This window comes from Aquarana catesbeiana, linkage group LG02, assembly GCF_042186555.1.
Source record: "Aquarana catesbeiana isolate 2022-GZ linkage group LG02, ASM4218655v1, whole genome shotgun sequence".
Lineage (NCBI taxonomy): Eukaryota > Metazoa > Chordata > Amphibia > Anura > Ranidae > Aquarana > Aquarana catesbeiana.
In genome coordinates, this window is record NC_133325.1 from 765,107,122 (window position 1) to 765,130,360 (window position 23,239).

Consider the following 23,239-nt stretch of genomic DNA (forward strand, 5'->3'; position numbering starts at 1 on the left):
GCTGCTTCTGTCGGCCGATATCCCAAAACATCTACACCACATCACCACATTTTTGGAATCCGACAAATTCTCAAGACCTAAACGTATGTCCAACCCTGTACCATCGCATTTTACAAAGAACGGTCTTTACGAACGATGCTGTATAAACGACAAAAATATGGATCAGCATGCAAGTTAAGTATCTCAATAGGAACACACAAGTACTTACTTTTTTTAAGCAGCTTCTTTATTCACCAATATTGTTCCGGCTCCCTACTTTTGATGTCAGACCACCACTTCCTCAATTGTTCTTTCGACCGGTTAGTGCCAAATTTTGCTTCTAGAGCGGTGACAACTGAGGCCATTATTTTGTCCTTCCGCATATTCGGGCGTGTGTACGGTCCTTTTTTCCCATCGTAGTCCTCCCTTCTCAATATGGACACAATCTCCACCATCTCTTCAAAAGCCATGTTGGTGGCCTTATATCTCCTCCTGGATGTGGATGGTTGTGGCTCAGGGCTTTCCTCCGCGCTACTTCCACTTAATCTCTCCGCCATCTTTCTCTATATACTCCCACTGCACAACGAGTGAAGGGGTGGGGACAAATCGTACTAAAGAACGTCAGGGGCGGGCGACGCAGGCGGAGCATGACACATGCGCAGTGTATATAAAGCTATTACGATGGCCTACGTATGTCCGTGCGGAAGTAGCGAGCGTCAGAAACGAAGGTAAGATTAAACGTGGGTGTGTTCGTGTTTGTTGAATGTGTTTTGTGTGTGTGTGTGTGTGTGTGTGTATATGTGTCCCCTAGATTATGCCAAAAATAATCCTGGGAGTTCTGACTGACATTACAGTTTTTATCTTGTGTCTTATCTTTCAGCAAAAATGAATCCCTTTATGGAGGCAGATTTTTTGACAAGATTCATTGATTTGTACCAGGAAAACAAAAACCTGTGGGAGGTCAAACACCCATTATATTTCAATAGAGATGTGAGGAAGGCAACACTGGGCACACTTTTGGAATTGTGGACAAGAAAATTGGTATCTTGAGCAACATGTACAAGCGGGAACACAATAAGATCCAGAAGTCGCTCAGATCCGGAGCAGCAGCCGGCCAGGTTTATGTACCCAAGCTGTGGTACTACCAAAAACTGCGATTTCTAGATGACCAGACAGAAGCAAGGCAATCACTTTCGACCCTTCCCCCCACCCTTCCCTCCAGCCTTCCCCCCACCCTTCCCTCCAGCCTTCCCTCCACCTCCACCCCAGCTGAGGAGTCCCAGGAAGAACTGGACCTTTTCATCCTTGATGAAGTGGATGCGCCAGCTTCAGCCAGGTATCCTTTTTTGTGGAATTTGTGATTGTGTAAATATTAATGATGTAAACGTCTCAAATTTTTAAGTGCTTCATAAAAAATAACTTCATCACAAATCTTAATATGTAGACATATCACTAGACAGTAGTGGCCAAAAATATACTAACTACAGATATTGGTGAGCTGCTGGAATAATGGTGGGGTCAAATAGATAGCCTTTACTATTTGTTTAGAATTATATTTGCAAGTCATGAGTTGAAAATTGTGTGTGATTGCGTAACCCAAAATTACAACTACCGTTTATACTCGAGTATAAGTCGAGTTTTTCAGCACATTTTTTTGTGCTGAAAGTGCCCCCCTCTACTTATACTTGAGTCAAGCACTTTTCTGCAGCAAAAAATTTCATTTTCCGAACCAACTTTGGGGCCCCGTATCTCAGGGCCACTTGGTGCTAGGAACCCCAAATTTGGTGTGCAAACCCAGTGGAACTGGTTCCACAACATATCCAAAGCTGGGGTTCCTAGGACCAAGTGGCCCCGAGATACGGGGCCCCAAACCTGGTTCAGAAAATGTCATTCTCTGCTGCAGAAAAGTGCTTGACATTTTCTGAACCGATTTTTGGGGCCCTGTATCTCGGGGACACTTGGTGCTAGAAGCCCCAGCTTTGGATATTTTATGGTGCTAGTTCCACTGGGTTTGCACACCAAATTTGGGGTTCCTAACACTAAGTGACCCCAAGATACGGGGCCCCAAAGTCGGTCAACTGTGTCCATCTGCAGCATGGTCATTTCGGGACCCTTTGGGTTCAGAGACCCCAAATTTTGGCTGCAGCTAGGGGGCATCTAGGAACCCTTAACTACCGAGGGGACCTATGGCTGCAAATGGGCACAGTGAGGCTGCAAATGGGCATTGTTGACCCTCTTTTCCACTTACAGTAGCTGTGCATTTCTCACCCTCGTCTTATACTTGGGTCACTAAGTTTTTCCCATTTTTTTGTGGTAAATTAGGGCCTCGACATATACTCGGAATGACTTATACTCGAGCATATACGGTATGTCCCTTTTTTTGACCCAGGATGAGCTCAGCCAGGAGGAGGCCTTGACCAGTGGGAGAGAGGAGGAGGCTGTGGCTGGGCCCAGTAGAAGCCTCACGGAGTGTCAGGTGCCTCCCCTCCGCATTACCACCAAAAGGCCAAGAAAAATGACACAAATTGAGGAGGAATCCCTAGCCCTCATTCGTGAAACGAGCAAAATCATAAGCACACCACCCAATGCAGAGGAGGCGTATGGGACATATATGGCCAGCAGATTGCTGGAACTGGAAAAGAAGCAACGCCTCCTCTGTGAGGGTTTGATCTTTCAGGCCTATCAGAAGGGCTTGAGAGGGGAGCTTACTGCTAAAACACATCTAGCAGATGAAGCCACTCCTCCTCCTCCACCTCCTCCTGCCCCAAGTACACCACCAGAGGCACAGCCTCCGAGGAAGGCTGCAGAGAAGCATGGAGGGAAGGCTGCAGAGAAGCGTGCAGGGAAGGCTCCACGGAAGAGTCGAAAGTGATTGCCTGGCTTCTGTCTGGTCTGACCGTGCTCCCTAGTCACAAGATATCAATTTTCTTGTCCTAAAACTTGATGTGTGTCCTGGGGGACAAAAGGCTTCACAGATTCCAAAAGTGTTTCCAGTGTTGCCTTCCTCATTTTTTTTGCCAAAAATAAATGGATTTTTTATTTACCTTACATTATTGACTATGTGTTTGTATTTCAAAACGACATTTGGTTTGGGAGTAGGCAGGTACAGGTCAAAAAGACTATGTGTGTTTTTTCATAAAGGCTAAATCATTTAGAAAATCAAGTGCAAAGTACTAGTGAAAAGTGCACTTGAGAAATTGCACTGCAAGTGCACTTGTTGGAAGTGCAGTCGCTGTAAATCTGAGGGGAAGAGCTGAAATGAGGGGAAGCTCTGCTGATTTTATCATACAATCATGTGCAAGAAAAAGGTTTTTTGTTTTTTTGTGGTTCCTTGCATGTGCCCCTCGGATCCACAGTGAATGCACTTCCAAATGCTCTTTCTGTGCAATTCCAAGTAGAATTTGCACTTGTAGTGAAAAATGAATTTGAATTTGAAAAATAAACCCCCCTATGTCTAATTAACAATTAACAATTAACTAATTAACACCAACCTCATTAAGGTTCATTAAAACAACACAAAATATTAAGGTTATTGTGGTAACTTAAAACTCCAATACTAAAAAAAAAATTTTAGCACACATTGTAAAATAGATAGTGTTTAAATCTAAAAAAAAAAAAAAAAGATGAGTCCAAAATCTAATTTAATACATTATTTATGGAGTTTTGGCTTTTTAAAAATATCATATTAGTCATGGCATGAGGATAAATAATGAAGAAAGCAGTTTGTGAGAACTCTGTGTGAATAAAAAGCCTCAAAACAACTTCATTCCTCTCGCATTATAAAGAAAAAAAAAGCGCTGTATTAAAAGATCACAGAAGAGGAATGTGCTAGCTTCAATAAGAAGGCTAGTTTTACCAGACCGAGCGCTTCCGTCTTGTAATTGCTTCAGAGCATGCATCAGTTTGAGTTCGTCGGACTAGCACACAGACGACCGGTTTGTCCGCTAGAAAGAAGAGTCCGTCGGATAGATTTAAAACATGTTTCAAATCTAAGTCCGTCCAACTTTTGAGCAAACAAAGTCCGCTGGAGCCCACACACGATCGAATTGTCCGACGAAATCCAGTACGCCGGACCAAGTATGCCGTAAAGTCCGATCGTGTGTAGGCGGCATTAGTCCGTCCAACTTTTGAGAAAACAAAGTCCGCTGAAGCCCACACACGATTGAATTGTCCGACCAAATCCGGTACGCCGGACCAAGTCTGCCGTAAAGTCCGCTCGTGTGTACGCGGCATGAAAACTACCGTTTTTTTTTTTTAAGAACAGCTTGGGGGGGGGGGCGGCACCCATGTGCCCCCTATGGACGGGCCTCCACTGCCTAGACTGACACTAAACTAATATTCTACACTGACAATTGAAGCAAAATAGCACAGTATAGCACACTATCTAATAGCACTGAACAGAGCCCTGTTCTATCTCTTTCCACCCAAAATCACACTGAAAATGGCTGCCATTAAAAGAATACTTTTATACTGTGGGGCGGGAATGAGCCATGATTGGATAAAGTCATGATGACAGTGTCCAATCATGACTCTGACAGTGCTCTTTGCCCTGATTGGCTGAAGCTTTCACTGCTTCAGCCAATCAGGGCTTGCAATGCACTGTTCAGCGCCACATTGCATTATGGTCAGTTCGGGGAGTCGAACAAACGGTCAAACGACCCATTTGTTCGGCTATTCGCTGAATGACCGAACAACGAAAGTTCAGCCCGAACTTATGCTTGGGCCGAACCCATTCGCCCATCCTTAATTACCAGAACCTTTAAATACTTGTGGCAGTGACCAGGACCATCTTAAGAGCATTATAGGCCCCCGGGCAATACAGTGCACTGGGGCCCTGTCTACACAATCACGCACGAGAATAAAAATGCAAATTATCAATAAGGCTATATTTATTTTTACTTCCAACAAAATCAGTGTTTAAACATTAACACAACATTTGGACAATATAACTTTTGATGGGCACAGTGGCAGCGTTTGATGGGCACAGTGGCAGCGTTTGATGGGCACAGTGGCTGCGTTTGATGGGCACAGTGGCTGCGTTTGATGGGCACAGTGGCTGCGTTTGAAGGGCACAGTGGCAGCTTGATGGGCACAGTGGCTGTGTTTGATGGGCACAGTGGCAGCTTTTGAGGGGCACAGACAGTGGCTGTGTTTGATGCACAACTTGAACTTACTTAAGTAGACAGTGTTAGACTTACTTGAGGCCGCCGGCCTGGTGTAGTACAGTGTGTCACTCACAGCAGCAAGGCAGCGCCAGCTATCAATCAGGGGCATCTTTCCGCTCTGCTCCCTCTCCACGCCGTCTGAAGAACATGGCAGAGGTGGGCAAAGCTTGTTTACTAGCCACTAGGGGTGGCCGTGGCGCGCTATAAATGCTGGGGCGGCCGCGGCCTCTGACTGACGTCACTGGTTGCTAGCTAGATGCCGGGTGGCCGGCGATTCTTGCAAGTGAGGAACCAGTGCAGTCACTCAACTTAAGCAGCAGATTGCAGCGCTGAGGATTGGCCCTGGATGGGGCCCTCCAGGCAAGTGGGGCCCCTGGGCAACTGCCCAGCGTGCCCAGTGTAAAAAACTGCCCTGGCAGTGACTGTGAAGGGGTTACATAAAACATACAGACACTAGTGGCACTGAACCTGCATGCACTTGTGGGGGTTTCACAGAACCTATAGAGCAACCATTCCCAACCTTTTACCACTGAGGAACCCTTGAAATATTTCTCAGGTCTTGGGGAGCCCCCGAAAAAAACAATTCACTGGGGATCAGTGGGAAAATGTCTATTACATTGGTCAGCAGTGGGAAGAATGCCCCCCTTATTGCTGGCTAAAAGGATGATTTATATCATGGTGCTGACTGTGCCAAGTGGTGTTGGTCCCGGAGCTATGCAGGTGTCATCAAATGGCAGGCCAATCAGCCACCACTTAAGTAACTCCTAGAAATATCTGGGGGAACCCTGGTTGAGAATGGCTCCTATAAATATTTCTGGCAGTGAAGGGGTTACACAGAACCTGTATACAACTGTGGCAGTGAAGGGGTTACATGGAACCTGCATACACCTGCGTCAGTGAAGGGGTTACACAGAACCTGTATACGCCTGCGGCAGTGAAGGGGTTACACAGAACCTGCATACACCTGCGGCAGTGAAGGGGTTACACAGAACCTGTATACGCCTGCGGCAGTGAAGGGGTATACACAGAACCTGTATACGCCTGCGGCAGTGAAGGGGTATACACAGAACCTGCATACACCTGCGGCAGTGAAGGGGTTACACAGAACCTGTATACACCTGTGGCAGTGAAGGGGTATACACAGAACCTGCATACACCTGCGGCAGTGAAGAGGTTACACAGAACCTGTATACACCTGTGGCAGTGAAGGGGTATACACAGAACCTGCATACACCTGCGGCAGTGAAGGGGTTACACAGAACCTGCATACACCTGCGGCAGTGAAGGGGTATACACAGAACCTGCATACACCTGCGGCAGTGAAGGGGTTACACAGAACCTGTATACGCCTGCGGCAGTGAAGGGGTTACACAGAACCTGCATACACCTGCGGCAGTGAAGGGGTTACACAGAACCTGTATACGCCTGCGGCAGTGAAGGGGTATACACAGAACCTGCATACACCTGCGGCAGTGAAGGGGTTACACAGAACCTGTATACGCCTGCGGCAGCGAAGGGGTTACACAGAACCTGCATACACCTGCGGCAGTGAAGGGGTTACACAGAACCTGTATACGCCTGCGGCAGTGAAGGGGTATACATAGAACGTGCATACACCTGCGGCAGTGAAGGGGTTACACAGAACCTGCATACACCTGCGGCAGTGAAGGGGTATACATAGAACGTGCATACACCTGCGGCAGTGAAGGGGTTACACAGAACCTGCATACACCTGCGGCAGTGAAGGGGTTACACAGAACCTGCATACACCTGCGGCAGTGAAGGGGTTACACAGAACCTGTATACGCCTGCGGCAGTGAAGGGGTATACACAGAACCTGTATACGCCTGCGGCAGTGAAGGGGTATACACAGAACCTGCATACACCTGCGGCAGTGAAGGGGTTACACAGAACCTGTATACACCTGTGGCAGTGAAGGGGTATACACAGAACCTGCATACACCTGCGGCAGTGAAGAGGTTACACAGAACCTGTATACACCTGTGGCAGTGAAGGGGTATACACAGAACCTGCATACACCTGCGGCAGTGAAGGGGTTACACAGAACCTGCATACACCTGCGGCAGTGAAGGGGTATACACAGAACCTGCATACACCTGCGGCAGTGAAGGGGTTACACAGAACCTGTATACGCCTGCGGCAGTGAAGGGGTTACACAGAACCTGCATACACCTGCGGCAGTGAAGGGGTTACACAGAACCTGTATACGCCTGCGGCAGTGAAGGGGTATACACAGAACCTGCATACACCTGCGGCAGTGAAGGGGTTACACAGAACCTGTATACGCCTGCGGCAGCGAAGGGGTTACACAGAACCTGCATACACCTGCGGCAGTGAAGGGGTTACACAGAACCTGTATACGCCTGCGGCAGTGAAGGGGTATACATAGAACGTGCATACACCTGCGGCAGTGAAGGGGTTACACAGAACCTGCATACACCTGCGGCAGTGAAGGGGTATACATAGAACGTGCATACACCTGCGGCAGTGAAGGGGTTACACAGAACCTGCATACACCTGCGGCAGTGAAGGGGTATACACAGAACCTGCATGCACCTGCGGCAGTGAAGGGGTATACACAGAACCTGCATGCACCTGTGGCAGTGAAGAGGTTACAAGAAGGCACTGTATAGTGAAGGGTATACAGAGAGGTGCAATATTTCAGTTTCGTTTCTTGCAGAAGGGATCAGGAAGAGGAGGAAAAAAAAAACACTCTAAGCAGATGAGATGAGAAAACAAATCTCATTCTGCAGGGGGACTGACACACCGTCCACACAGGTGAGTACTGGACTGGCACTGGTGAGTACTGGATGGCGCTGGTGAGTACCGGACTGGCACTGGTGAGTACTACACCGGACTGACACTGGTGAGTACCGGACTGGCACTGGTGAGCACCGGACTGGCACTGGTGGGTACTGAACTGGCACTGGTGAGCGCCGGACTGGCACTGGTGAGCGCCGGACTGGCACTGGTGAGCGCCGGACTGGCACTGGTTAGCGCCGGACTGGCACTGGTGAGCACCGGACTGGCACTGGTGAGCACCGGACTGGCACTGGTGGTCCACTATAAACACTTCTCTAATCAGTGGTTGGCACTGTCGCCTGTGAACACTGACATACAAGGACAGGACAGGTGTTAGGAAAGTGCAGAGAACAATGATGCCTTGTATAGTGCAGTCAAAAAGAAATCATGATAGAGACAGGCGTGCGCACAGGGTGTGTCAGGTGTGCCTGGGCACACCCTAATCACCCCGTGTGGCACAGATACCCTGTTTGGACCCCTGATGTTTCACCAAAGCCCCCTAACGGGGATCCTAAAAGAATTGTAAAAAAAAAAATGTAATAAAAAAATAAAATAATAAAAATAAAAACTACCGACACCATCCACTGCCCTACTGACACCAATCTCTGCCCTATTGGCACTGTCATTATGTATACACATGCACATACATGCATATATGTTTGAGCTTTGGGGTGCACACCTATGGATAGAGATTTAACCTTTTCACACTCCCACTAAAAAAAGAAAAATGTTTTGGATGGAATTCTACATTAGGAGTTTTTTCTGACGGGAGGCTGGCATGTGTAATACTGTGATTAAACATGGGAAGGGGTGTTTGAAGGTAACACTTTGCTACCCTAACTGTTGTGAATCTAGGACCTCAGCCACACCTGTGGTATAACCATTAAGGATGAGCTCCAGCGTGTTCGTACAGCCCACGTGCAGAGCCCACCACTGCGCTTATCACAGGCAGTGAGACATTGTCCCGATGTGCGGCTGCAGAGATCGGGAAATGTCTCACTGCCTGTGATTAGCGCAGCGCCGTGCCGACTTCCTGGAGGGCTCTGCACGTGGGCTGTGCAAACACGCCTGAGCTCATCCTTAGTAACCATATATCTCAGGAACAGAGCTGAGGCTGTCAATCAGCTGAAGATTCCTACTCTGTCACCATTTTTCTCTTGGTGTCAGGAAACATTGTCAGAAGTGATTCATGTTGATAGAGGAGGAAAGCAGCAGACAGAAGTTCAAGTGACACTTAGTGCTCTGGACTGAGACAAGTACACACTATAGAGGGATATGCTTTATACATATTTCATGTCTGAGGCTTACAACCACTTTAGCCCCGGAAGATTTTACCCCCTTTCTGACCCGAGCACTTTTTACAATTTGGCACTGCGTCGCTTTAATTGACAATTGCGCGGTCATGCAATGCTGTACCCAAATTTGTGTCCTTTTTCCCACAAATAGAGTTTTCTTTTGGTGGTATTTGATCACCTCTGCATTTTTTATTTTTTGCGCTATAAACAAAAAAAAAACGACAATTTTGAAAAAAAAAACCCACAATTTATTTTGCTATAATAAATATCCCCAAAAATGTTTTTAAAAAACAAATTTCTTCATCAGTTTAGGCCAATATAAATTCTTCTACATATTTTTGGTAGAAAAAAATCGCAATAAGCATATATTGATTGGTTTGCGCAAAAGTTATAGTGTCTACAAACTATGGGAAAGATTTATCTCTTTTTTATGGCATTTTTTTACTTGTAATGGCGGTGATCTGCAATTTTTAGCCGTACTGAGACATTGCAGCGGACAGATTGGACACTTTTGACACATTTTTGGGACCATTGACATTTATACAGCGATCAGTGCTATAAAAACGCACTGATTAATATGTAAATGTCACTGGTAGGGAAGAGGTTAGCACTAGGAGGCGATCAAGGGGTTAAATGTGTGTTCCCTGGGTGTGTTCTAACTTTATGGGGATAGGACTGACTGGAGGAGGAGACATATTGCTGTTCCTACTTACTAGGAACAAACGATCTGTCTCCTCTCCCCTGACAGAAGAGGGATTTGTGTGTTTACACACACAAATCCCCGTGCTGGCTCTTGTGCCAGTGATCGTGGGTAGCTGGCAGGCACGTGCATCGGGTCCCCCACCGTGCAGTGGGTGCGCGCCTCCGGCGGCTCTTAAAGGGAACAACGTACCAGTACGTTGTTTTGCAAAGCAGAGCCATTCTGCAGACTTATATCGGCATGAGCCGGTCGGCAAGTGGTTAAGGGATGGTGAAGACGGGCTTTGGGCTTGTTGATGGCATCAGTCTGACATCAGTTTGAGATTATTCTGAGATCATTCACAATTCACTGACAGGTGCATTTGACCCCCAGTTGACTTCCTTCTGCCCAGCTTTTGACCTACTTCACATGGGTTTTGCATTCCTATAGACTTATACAGAATTGCAAAACCCAATTATTATTATTATTATCATTTTTGTGTAATTAACTCCTTCATAAAACAAATCCTAACTCCTCAACACAATTGTGCAAATTTGATGTGTTAGCAAATTGGAACATATCATCACAACTACTTTGTGCATCCAGGCGGATTATACCGAAAATTGGGCTTTCATTTGGTGGTAAAAAATGATAATGGATATCTCCTGATATTTTTTTTTATTATATTGTCAAAAAAAAAAAAACCTGTAGCTGTATATTTCTTACTGTTACCATAACCTACCACCAAAGAACAACCCAAAATACATTCTCCTGCACCTGAAAATCGCAGCAATACCCCATATGTGTATATTATTTGTTGTTTGTACCCGTAGTACAGCCCAGAAACACTGGTGTGCATTTTGCTTTTTTTTTGTTATCCTACCTAAAACACACCAACACTAAGTGACACTGATACTAATTAAAACAGTTTTTTCTTATCTTACCTAAAATACACTGACCTTGACCTTTGACCCCCCAGCCTTGACCTTTGACCCTGACCTTAAAGTGATTGTAAAGGCACCGCTTCTTCAGGAGTTGTATTCATGAGGAGTATAATATATAAAGAAATATAAAAAAAAAACCACAATAATATACAGAAAACAAAAAAAGCTGTTTATTTTGTTTATTTATTGAGAAAAATATAGGTGTGATACATTTTATGAAGTACAATATGAAAGTAGCTAAAATTACATGTAGGGTGTCATACAAAAGCTGAGCATCATATATACAGATTAGTGGATTACCAACATAACGTACAAGTCTAAGCATCCTCCAGGGGATGTACTAGAGTTAACACGAGAGGGCCCGGCTACACCCTGAGTATAAACCTTACTAGCGGGTGTCTGTGCCCACTATGCAGTCCAGGGTTCCTGCTTATGTAGGTTAGCTTGTACATAGGAAGATTTGAGGTAATAGCCTGTTCCCAAGAACCCACGGAGGGGGGGATCGGGAATTCCACTTAAGTATGATTTCTCTTTTAGCGTAATATAATAGAAAACATACAGTATAAGTATTTTGGTGTATCTGGGTCTTTGGTCGTCATCATGAATGCTTAAGAGCAACAGTCCAGGGGTGACCGGTAAAGCCAGCTGAAGACGAAAGTTTATAAGTTCAACCACCTGCATCCAGAACCGGGCCACTCTAGGACAGCTCCAGAACATATGCATATATGTACCCTCCTCTCCACCACATCTAGTGCAATTAGCAGATCTTTCTGGGTACATGCTATGTAACCTCTGGGGTGTAAAATAGACTCTGTGCAAGAATTTGACTTGGATCAACCTGTCACTAGATGAAATTAATGTCTGAGCACGTTCTCCAAGACAGTCTTCCCAGTCCTCCCTGTCTAAGTCTGGAATGTCGGTCTTCCACTTCTCCCAAAGGGGGAGTGACATCCCAATAGGTCGAAATACACTGTGGACAAGGGTTCAGATAATTGTTCTAGGGCCAATCTACCTTCTATCGGATCCATGTCTAGCTTCGGGATAGTAGGGAACTGAGCTCTTATGGCATGACGCAGCTGGAAGTACCTGAATGTCATCCAGCCAGGTAGACGGAATCGGGTCCTGAGTTCTGTTAGTGAGAGCAGTCTGTCGGTCATTAGAATATCCCCCAAAGTCTTTATCCCGTACCTAGCCCAGATCTGAGGGTCAGGGATGGTACAGAGATGCGGGAGATTGGGATTGACCCATAGCGGGGTGAATGAAGACCATCTATTGGGGCAAGTAAATCTAGTCCTTGCAGCAACCCATACCCTGAGTGTAGTCTTAGTGGACTGAGGTAACATACCATATGCTTGGGGCCCCCTGAAAAATCAAATTCCCCAGTTCCTGAAGAGAGCCTAATGCCGTGTACACACTGTCGGACTTTTCGACCGGACTTGTCTGACGGATGCCGACGGACCAAATCGGGCGGACAATCCGATCGTGCGTGGGCTTCACCGGACCTTCAGCGGACTTTTCCAGTCGCAAATCTGACGGACTTTAGATTTGGAACATGCTTCAAATCTTTACGTCGTAACTCCGCCGGACCCAGAAATCTGCTCGTCTGTATGCTAGTCCGACGGACAAAAACCAACGCTAGGGCAGCTATTGGCTACTGGCTATCAACTTCCTTATTTTAGTCCAGTGTACGTCATCACATATGAATACGTCGGACTATGGTGTGATCGTGTGTAGGCAAGTCCGGTCGTTAGAAAGTCCGTTGAAAGTCTGTCGAAAGTCTGTCGAAAGTCTGTCGAACGGGCTGTGGACTTTTGTAGCTGAAAAGTCCGACTGTGTGTATGCGGCATTAGATTGCTACCTCTAGACAGACCGCTGCATTTGCTTGTGACCATACAAACCACCATCGGACAGTGACCAGCACTGCCGCCCAGAAATACACACGCATATCTGGGATTACCGGGCCTCCACACCTTACCGGAAGGACCAGGGTATGTTTTGCTATCCTAGGAAGTGCCCCTCTCCATATAAAGCTACCCATACACTTCTCCACCTCCTTAAAGAACAGGTTGGGCATCCAGGTCGGGGAATTACAAAAAACATAAAGAAATTTGGGAAGGAAGTTCATTTTCAAGAGGTTAATTCTTCCCATAAGATTCAGGGGTGAGGACCATGCCATAAATTTCTCCTTAAGTTGGGTAAGTATAGGAGGTATGTTAGGATCAGAGTAGTTGGCAGCATCCCTTCTAACCTGGATGCCCAAGTATTTAAACTGTTCTGCCCACACCAACTGGTTGTCTGGGGCATTAGTGCGTGTTAGGGATCAAGAGGGAAAAGAATTGAATTATCCCAGTTGATGCCCACTCCCGAGTAATGTCCAAATTTGTTGAACAGGTCTAGGGCCGCCGCAAGAGAGCCATCCGCATCTTGTAAGTAAAGCAGGGCGTCATCCGCATATAAGGAGAGCTTCTCCTCCAGCGGACCCACCCGTTGTCGGAAATTCTGATCGTGTGTACACAAATTCGATGCACAAAGTGCCACGCATGCTCAGAATAAATTAAGAGACAAAAGCTATTGGCTACTGCCCCGGTTATAGTCCCGGCGTACGTGTTTTACGTCACCGCGTTTAGAACGATCGGATTTTCCGACAACTTTGTGCGACCGTGTGTATGCAAGACAAGTTTGAGCCAACATCCGTCGGAAAAAATCCATGGATTTTGTTGTCGGAATGTCCGATCAATGTCCGACCGTGTGTACGGGGCATTAGTGTCCATGTGTGGTCGACAACGGCTGACCTTCCCATCCCTCCATCCCGCAGGTCCCTCAAGTAAAGGTTCTGCCTGGTACCCCAAAACCTGCCCGGAGGCAACTAGAAACTTGGGAGGCGTGTAGTGGGCGTGGAGTAACAATTAAACCATCGTAGCAATTCTTGCACGTTTATCCTGGAAAAAGAAAGGGCAGTCAACAGAATCTGCAGCATATAGTTCCCATCAGGAGGTGCTGGATTTGGGATAACAAAGTACCTGAGGTAAGTAGTACCCACCACTAATACTGCGTTAGGCTGAGCTGTTCGGGGGTGTCAGAAAGAAAGACCCCCTCACTGTAAACAGATAACAGGTTCGGGCAGCGGTCAGGCTCCGCAAGTAACTGAAAAGTACCCATACCTTCCATCGAAACAACTTGATGGAGTTGCATGCAAAACAGAGGCCAACTGGCCCTGCAGGGATTGGCACATATGCAGAGCCTGAAATAAAGTGTGTTCACAGTCAGGGGAAACTTCACCGATGTGGCGGCAGAGACTCCATCCAGTTGGTTGCATCTCTTGGGGAGGTAAAAAATCTCACAGTCTCCCCGTCCACGACTCGCAGCTTGGCTGGGAAGTACACTTGCGCAGCATCAAAGGACCTGCGGAGCTTCTGTGTCTTAACAGAATAGTCTGGAAACAACATGAGCCGGTTGTTCTTGTATTGTATATCCCCTGCTATTCTGGCGACTCTTAGTAATTCATCTCGGCCTCTGAAATTCAGCAGCTGCAGAATAAATGTGCAGGGGGGGGTCCCTGAGGGCCAGGCTGTGGCAGCATGCAGTGAGCCCTCTCCACAGTAAAATATGGGGATAGCTGAGCTGCAGGCGGGAGGGAGCGCAGAAGCTCCTCAGTAAAAACCGTGGGATTCTTCCCCTCAGCCCCTCCGCTAATCCTATGATGTGGATATTGCTGCGGCGGCAACGATTTTTGGCATCTTCTGCTCTGTATTCTAGTGTTTTTAGCTTGGACTGCAGCATGCGGAGAGCCCCATCATGCTCTGCAACCATGTCCTCCACATGGCTCACTCTCCGTGTTGGTCAGGCGGGACCGGACCTTGTCCATGTCCTGGCGGATCAATCCCATGTCCAGCTGCACTGCCTCTATCTTGCTGGTAAGGGTTGTTTGGCAGGTGGCTATGGCAGCGTGGCAGGACCCAATAGCCGCCATGACCTCTGGTATGCCTGGGGATTCACTGGGGCCTGTGCAAGGGATTCAGTCTGTGATGGCATATTAGCATGTGTTGTGCAGGCAGGCTGCGGCCACAGTTCAGGGCCGATAGTGGCGGGGATATCAGGGGGAAAACGAATCCTCTTACCAACCTTGCCGCAGCCCGGTTTTCTGGACACCATCCGCCGGCTATAGCTGCTGTTTGGAGTGTCGGTTCTCCCAGGTATGCAAAAAATAAGGAGAATTTCCAGAAGAGCTCCAGGATGTGCGTCTGATCACTCCGCCATCTTGGACACGCCCTGACAAAGAAGTGCTAGACACACACATAAATATACTATTCAATAGACAACAATAGACAGACCCAGAAAGTTCCCAACCACTGTCAAAAAGTCCTGTAGACAGGGCGGAGCTTCTTCAGGAGACAACTCCCGAAAAAGCGGGCACTCGGCGAAACATGTAGCGTGTGTGATTGGAACTATGTTGATTGAGGTCCCTCATGTGATGGAGGATACCTCTTCTATTGCCCAATCTGTATTTGAGGAATTTATGCTTTGCTAGAATTGTGTTGTGTCCTCTAATAACAAATAACTTGTCTTTGTCTCCCTCTTCTATCTCTCTCCTTCTATAGGTGAATTTTTAAAATTAATGCAATAAATATTTGTATATATTTTTTTAAAAAGTGTTGTGTAGTTCATACCATACCACAAAAGTCCTAAGTGTCTCAATCCAATTTTTTCCTCTACAATTGAATGAAAAAAGAATTGTGTTGTTGTTCTAATTCTAAAATGTAACCTATTGACTTCTCATGACAGGACAACTTTGTGAGCATAGGAAGCCAGGTGACCCTACAGCTGGCATCATGTTCGTTCGGAACCGTAAATGTCGTGCAACCAGGCGTTCTCAGAAGATTCACCCGGTAGGTCTATTGGAATATAAGCTTCCCTTTAGTTCCATCTCCATCTTCTCTGTTAAGAAACGTTCACATTATTTTCCTAGGTCCTGTTCCCATTCGCAATTTTTTTTTTGCGTGATTCACATAGGTTTCCGTGTGGCATGCATAGAGCAGCCAGTTCACTTAAATTATTGTTATTATATAGCGCCAACAAAATGAAGGCAGACATTACAGTTACATTACAATTTGGTACAAGAGGAATCAGAGGGTCCTGCTCGTTAGAGCTTACAATCTAAAAAGGGAGGGTCAATTGATACAAAAGGTAATAGCTGTGGGGGATGATCTGATGGAGAAAATAAATAGTGTATTAGTTAGAAGCAGGATAGGCTTCTTTAACCACTTCAATACCGGGCACTTTCGCCCCTTCCTGCCCAGGACAATTTTTAGCTTTCAGCGCTGTCGCACTTTGAATGACAATTGCGCGGTCATGCTACACTGTACCCAAACTAAATTTTTATCATTTTCTTCACACAAATAGAGCTTTCTTTTGGTGGTATTTGATCACCTCTGCGGTTTTTAATTTTTGTGCTATAAACGAAAAAACACCGACAATTTTGAAAAAAAGAACTGATGGGCACTGATAGGCGGCACTGATAGGCAGCACTGATGGCAATGATAGGCGGCACTGATAGGCGGCACTGATAGGCGGCACTGGATAGGCAGCACTGATGAGCAGCTACTGACAGGCATTACTGAGTGGCATTTTAATGGGGCACTAACAGGCATTACTGATGTGGCACTGATTGGCACTTTTTTAAGGCACTGATTGGCACTGTTGTGGGCACTGACAGGCATTTATAGAGGGGGACAGTCTGGCAGGTGATGGGCACTGATTGGCAGCTGATGGGCACCTTTTGAGGGGGTCTGTGCTGATAATAAATGTCCTGATTATGAGCACAGACCCCCATCTGACAGGGGGAGCCACCGATCAGCTCTCCTTGTCAGCATGAACCGAGGAAAACCTTTTACCGTCACTTCCTGGTTCACGCGATGATCAGCTGTGATTGGTCACAGCTGATTACGTGGTAAGAAACTTCTGTCAGAGGCTTAAAACCACGATTGGAGTTGCGGTGTGTCAGACTGACAAACAGCACCTCCGATTGCCGCGCTGCGCACCCCCCTGCAGGTGCGCGCCGGCTCTGTTATCCTGATCACGTCATATGACGTCCGACCAGGATAACACAACCACTTTGCGCGGTCATTTTGCTATACGGCGGGCAGTAAGTGGTTAAAGAGTTTACAGGGATCGCCTAAAGATGGCTAGATTAGGTCGGACGGATTGGGGTAGAGAGTTCCAAAGGATGAGAGAAGCTCTGGAGAAATCCTGGAGGCGAGCATGGGAGGAGGTGACAAGGGAGCTAGAGAGCAGGAGGTTTTGGGAGTCCCGAAGAGAACAGCTTGGTTGGTATTTTGGGACTAAGTTAGTGATGTAGCTGGGGGCAGAGTTATAGATGGCTTTGTAAATTCTTCTTAATACTTTGAATTTTATTCGTTGGGTGAGTGGAAGCCAGTGGAGGGATTAGCAGAGAGGGGTGGAGGACATTGAATGGTTGGTAAGGGTGATGAGTCTTGCAGCGGCATTCATTATGGATTGAAGGGGGGATAGCCTATGTAAATTGGCTGCGCTATGCATGTTGGTCGCACCAAAGAAGTTTATGTACCAAATTTTGGCATTTTTTTCACGCACGTTTTGCAGCAATTTTTGTGCATTTTGACACTTAACAATTATGGCAAAATCGCACCACGTTTGGAGTGCCATTAAGAAAGAATGGCTCCCAAACTCACATCAGGCATTTTGCCACAATTTTAGCGGCATTTGGTAATGCGGGCAGCACTGATTCTGTCTTTGATACCAAATCACTAGATGTGAACGAGGCCTCAGACTGGCATGCATTCTTTTTAATAAAGTTAAGAAAGACAATAACCCTGGAGTTACTAATAGATATGCAAGAAAAGGAACTTAAAGTGGTTGAGCTTTTATCTCAGATCCTCAATGATGCTGTTAGATTGATAAGAATATGTGCTGTTTTGGGTCAAATAAAAGGCAAAAAAAATGCTTTAGGCTCAGTTCACACTATTGCAAATTGGATGTGGGATCCCCGCATCCAATTCACAATAGCAGGAGATTGTGACCGGCTCTCTATGGAGCCAATTCACATATCTCCGCTGTGGCTCAGGTGCGAATTTGCGCAGGGGTCCTGTGCGTCTTTTGGTCTGTTTCAGGTCCGAATTCAGCCCAAAATTCAGGCTGAAATCAGACCTGAAAGGGTGAACGGGAGCGCACAGGACCCCTGCTGGGAGCCATATCGGTAATAGGTGTGAACCGAGCCTTAGGTTACATGCACACTAGTTTAAAAAAAATGCTCCTAGCAGCTTTTGAGCGATTTGTTTTCTACTGTTAGAAGCAAATAGTGTTATCCTATGTGTCCATGCACACGATTTTAATCTAGAAGGGTTTTTAAAGCTTCAGCTTCCAGGAGCAGAAAAAACCCTCTTTTTTTGTTTTTTGTTTTTAGGAGCCAACAGAAAAAAACGCTCATAAATGCTGCTAACCGATTTCCAGTGTTTTTTTGTTCACTTAGCGGGTCGGGAAGCCGGCCGCCGTGTCCTTAACAACAGATGACTCATTTACTAAAAAAATTAAAATAGAAAAAAATTGTTCCCTGGTGTAAATCCAACGTCAATCACAATGAACGCTGGCTGCCGACCAGCAAAAAAAATCCACATCCGACGCTGGCTCCTGCCGAATGACAGCTCCGCTGCCTCTCTCCGCTAAATAAACAAAGAGGCAGGGCCACTCGATGATGTCACTGGGTGGCCCCTTGTGACGTCATCAACCCAGCATGCCCTGGTTGATGACGTTACAAGGGGGCAGGGGAATACCACACAGTTTTTTTGCCGGCATTCTTTTGTTCACATTCATCTGTCAGCGGGGAGTTCCCTGCAGCAATTATTATAACATAACATTTACACAAATTATAAACAGCAGTACCTAATAGTGTACCAAATTACTCACACAAAAAATATTAGAGAATGACCCCCGATGGAGGAAGTACTTTAATGCACTAATGAGAAACCCACAGGGAGTGACTGCAGAGAAGGAAGGAAGGTGCAGATGACAATAATTGGAGACCATCCAACAGTTCCAGCTGTGTTGGATGGCATCCCACAGCAGTCTGTGTCTCCCAGCTGGGACTGTTCGATGGTCTCCCATATATGTCATCGATGCCTCCCTTCCTTCTGTGAAGTCGCTCCCTGTGGGTAGAAATGTGCAATTCATTTTGGACTGAATATAAATTCGGACAAATTTTTGGTTGTTCGGATGTAGCCGAATCTCCGAATTATAGTAACGATTTTGGTGAAATTTGTTTCGTTTAATTTTGTATATTCGCTTTCTAACTAATTTCAAATTTTTGGAACGATTCGAATTCGGATCGGTCCAAAAATGATCAACCAATTAGAATTCTGGATGCTAATGATAGCTGGTTGCTAATGAGCTGGCAGGGAATCTTGTTAAAGGGGGCTTCCAGTTTCCAATAAGCCCCCCGCCCGCAGACTCCCACAACCACCAGCCAGGATTGTGGAGAAGAAGTTCTTGTCCCCATCAACATGGGAACAAGCTGCTTTGGCAGAGCCCCCCCTGCCCCAAAGCAACCCCCCATGTAGGAGGAGGGGAGGGAGCTCGTTCACCCCCCCCCCACCCGCTTTCCTGGCCTGCTAGGCTGAATGCTCGGATAAGGGTCTGGTATAGATTTTGGGGGGACCCCACGCCGTTTGTTTTTTAATTTTGTCATGGGGTTCCCCTTAAAATCCATACCAGACCTAAAGGGCCTGGTATGGTTTTGGGGGGGCTGTTAGAAAGTTTCTTTAATCTAATATCTAATATACATCAATTAAAAAATATTAACAATGAATGAATGGATTAGATCTTTATAGAATAATTGAGTTGAATATATATATTTATATCTTCTAGGTATGGATAAAGTGAAATTATATAGACTTATACTTGTAAAAGTATACATATAAGCATAAACATTCCTATGGAGAACCAAACATGTGTTAGTAATTAGGGATCTTACATTGGTTTCCCTTACCTTTCCCCAGCACAGATGGAGAAGAAAGGTTTCACATTTCTTAAGATGCAAAAGATTGTGTATATATGAGAATATAAGTTTGTTATATTACAATATTTGTTGATTAGGATATTAATAAGAACATTGGAGTTTCAATGAATATAATTTATATATATATATATATATATATATATATATATATATATATATATATATATATATATATATATATACACAAGTATAGTTTCACATACTCTTCTTACCCATCCCCATGATGGAATGTTGTGAATAGAGATGGTGTTGTATTTCAACATCTCTTTATTTCCCTGCAAAGGTAAAGCATAATGGGCTACTATGCATCGTATAGAAGCCCATTACGTGTCACTTACCTGACACTGAAGCCCTCGCTGTCGCCATTGTCCCCATGAGCAGGGAGCTTCCATCTTGGCCCCTCTTCCTTCCGGGGTCGCGAACTCCGGCTCTGTGACTGGCTGGAGTCTCATGATGTCACTCCCGTGCATGCGCGCGGGAGCTGCCAGTCACGGCATGACCCCTATTAGAAACAGCACGATGTGCCCTTTCAAAAGGGCGCATGCGCCATACTCGCCGCTCGTCATTTTAGTAAATATCTCCTAAACCGTGGAGGCTTAGGAGATATTTCAAGCACCTACAGGTAAGCGTTAATATAGGCTTACCTGTAGGTAAAAGTGGTTGTACAGGGTGTACAACCACTTTAAGAAATAATACATTACTGATGTTATTTTTACATTCTACATTTTGATATTGTTCTTGTAATATTTTGCTATTTTATTATTAAATCAATTTTTGAGTTATTACACAAGAACAGACTTTCTTGGAACTTTTCTCATCAATATAATTTACAGAATATCGATATTTAATACCAGAAAAAAGGTATTTAACAGGGGCCTGATGCTGTTTTTTTCCCAGAATTTTCCATTGTCAGCATTCTTTTGTTTTCATTTTAGCTGTCAGTGGGGAAGCCCGCTGACAGCTGATGAGCCATCGGTTGTTAAGGTTGCGGCGGCCGGTTTCCCGGCCTGCTTCTTAAAGTGCTTCCTCCTTAAACTATGGTACTGTATACTACTTTTACCTACAGGTATAATAAGGCTTACCTGTAGGTACTGTGAGTATCTCCTAAACGTGCACTGTGTAGGAGATATTCAGAGTGCATGCAGCCGATGACTGGACAGTGCCGGACCTTCAGAGCCCATGCTGTAAACGCCAGCTTCTGCACACCTGCGCATGAATGACGTCATTGTGCCCCCCGGGCCACTCATGTAGTTGGACTTGGAGGCAGCAAACCTGGAAGGAAAACCAAGAGAGGATTGAAGCCCTCTCAGCGGTGACAGCGCGGTGCTGGAGGGCTTCGTTTTGAGGTAAGTCTCTCATAATGTGCTAACGAATCAACAAAAAGAAATTAGTAATATAACAAATCTATCTGAAATGCGCCAAAATGAATTTTTCCATTCTGCACATGTCTACTTCTGTGTTTCCCATTAGTGCATCAAAGTATTCCCTCCATCGGGGGTCATTCTCTAATATTTTTTGTGTGAGTAATTTGGTACACTATTAGGTACTGCTGTTGAAATTTTGTGTAAATGTTGTGTTATTATATTTGCTATGAAGTATTATTTGTTTGTTTTTATAAGCTGCCCCCTCCTGAACCCCTGAAGAAGCTCACTCTGTGAAATGCATTAGGATTAAGCGCCTCCCTATACCTTCTATTCATATAATAAACTTGCAACATTATTATTATTATTATACAGGATTTATGTAGCGACAACATTTTACGCAACGCTTTACAACTTGAGGGTAGACAATACAAATACAATATGCTTTAATACAGTAGGAATCAGAGGGCCCTGCTCCTTAGAGCTTACAATCTAAGATGGAAAGTCAAGAGATACAAAAGGTAATAACTGTGGGGGATGTGCTGATGGAGAAAATAAATGTACAGTTGTTAGGTGGGGGCCAAATAGGCTTCTCTGAAGAGATGAGTTTTCAGGGATCGTGTCACGTACCTGGTCGGAGTCTGAAGTGACGAGGTCAGCCTCTCTTTTATCTCCAACCTGAGTCCCGCTGAGAGTGGAGACAGAAGGACCCAAGGGACAGGAGGAACACGAGTGCCTGCAGATATAGCCCCAGGAGCTTGAAGCAGATGATGCGACTCTTGGAAGGCAGAAAGTCGCAGCAGGTCGCAGGAACGTAGTTGCGGACACCCAAAAGACAGCGTTTAGCCAAACAGGAGACAGAAGCGAAATCACAAGGATAGCCGGGTTCGGTAGCAGGTGGGCAGCAAGGTACCAAGTCATCAGGCAGGAGCAGGGTCAAATAGGAAGCCGGGATCAGGAACCAGTAATCAGAAGTGTAGGAGAGTCCAGAAGCAGGGTCAAAGAAAGGCAAGGTTCAGCAACGGATATCAGGCAGGTAATAGCAGGGTTCAACAGGGTACGGGTACAGGAACAGCCTAAGATCAGTCAGCATCTGTTACAGGTCAGTGTGCCCCTTAAATAGGCCGTCTGGCACCAAAGGGACACGCAGGCGCGCTTCTACGGATGTCCACACTCCTTTGCACAAGTGCATTGGCGCGTCTGTGATCCGAAAAGTTTCTCATGCGCGCATGCATGCGTGCATGCGCCAGGGGCTTAATGATAGTCCTCTTACAGATCGTCTGAAAGTGGACAAGGTCGGAGAAAGTCGGACAGATTGGGGTAGAGCATTCCAGAGGATGGGAGAGGCTCTGGAGAAGTCCTGAAGGCGAGCATGGGATGAAGTGACAAGGGAGTTTGAGAGCAGCAGGTCTTGGGAGGAGCGAAGAGAACGATTAGGTTGATATTTTGAGACTAGGTAAGTGATGTAGCTGGGGGCCAGGTTGTGGATGGCTTTGTAAGTTATAGTTAGTATCTTGAATTTAATTTGTTGGCTGAGTGGCAGCCAATGGAGGGATAGGCAGAAGGGTATAGCAGACGCTGAGCGGTTTGTGAGGTGGAAGAGCCTGGCAGTAGCGTTCATGATGGACTAAAGTGGGGATAGCCTATTTAGAGGTAAGCCAATGAGGGAGTTGCAGTAGTCGAGGTGAGAGATGACCAGGTAGTGGATTAGAAGCTTTGTGGTGAAATTGGCTAGGAAGGGGCATATCTTGGAGATGTTGTGGAGGTTGAGGTGGCAAATTTTGGATAGCGATAGGATGTGGGGCCAAAAGGTTAGTACGGAGTCCATGATTACACCTTGGACCTTGGCGTGTGGGGACAAATTGATAGTTGAGCCGTTGATATTGACATATAAATATGGGAATGTGGCATCTGGGGAGGAAATATCACAAGCTCGGTTTTGGATAG

At 45.9% G+C, this 23,239-nt stretch overlaps 1 protein-coding gene across 3 annotated transcripts in view; it reads left to right on the top strand.

Moving 5' to 3' along the window:
- Positions 1-7,840: 7,840 nt before the first annotated feature.
- The window catches only part of LOC141129301 (interferon-induced GTP-binding protein Mx2-like), an 80,341-nt gene continuing 64,942 nt past the window's right edge, over positions 7,841-23,239 (top strand). For 2 of the 3 annotated variants that reach the window (XM_073617253.1, XM_073617255.1), the window contains exons 1-2: positions 7,841-7,943; positions 15,668-15,771. In XM_073617253.1, coding sequence (XP_073473354.1) covers positions 15,715-15,771 — 57 coding nt within the window. In that variant the 5' untranslated portion in view covers positions 7,841-7,943; positions 15,668-15,714. Of the gene's footprint in view, positions 7,944-15,667; positions 15,772-22,664; positions 22,749-23,239 lie in introns of those variants that run through there. The other variant, XM_073617254.1, reaches the window with a different exon arrangement.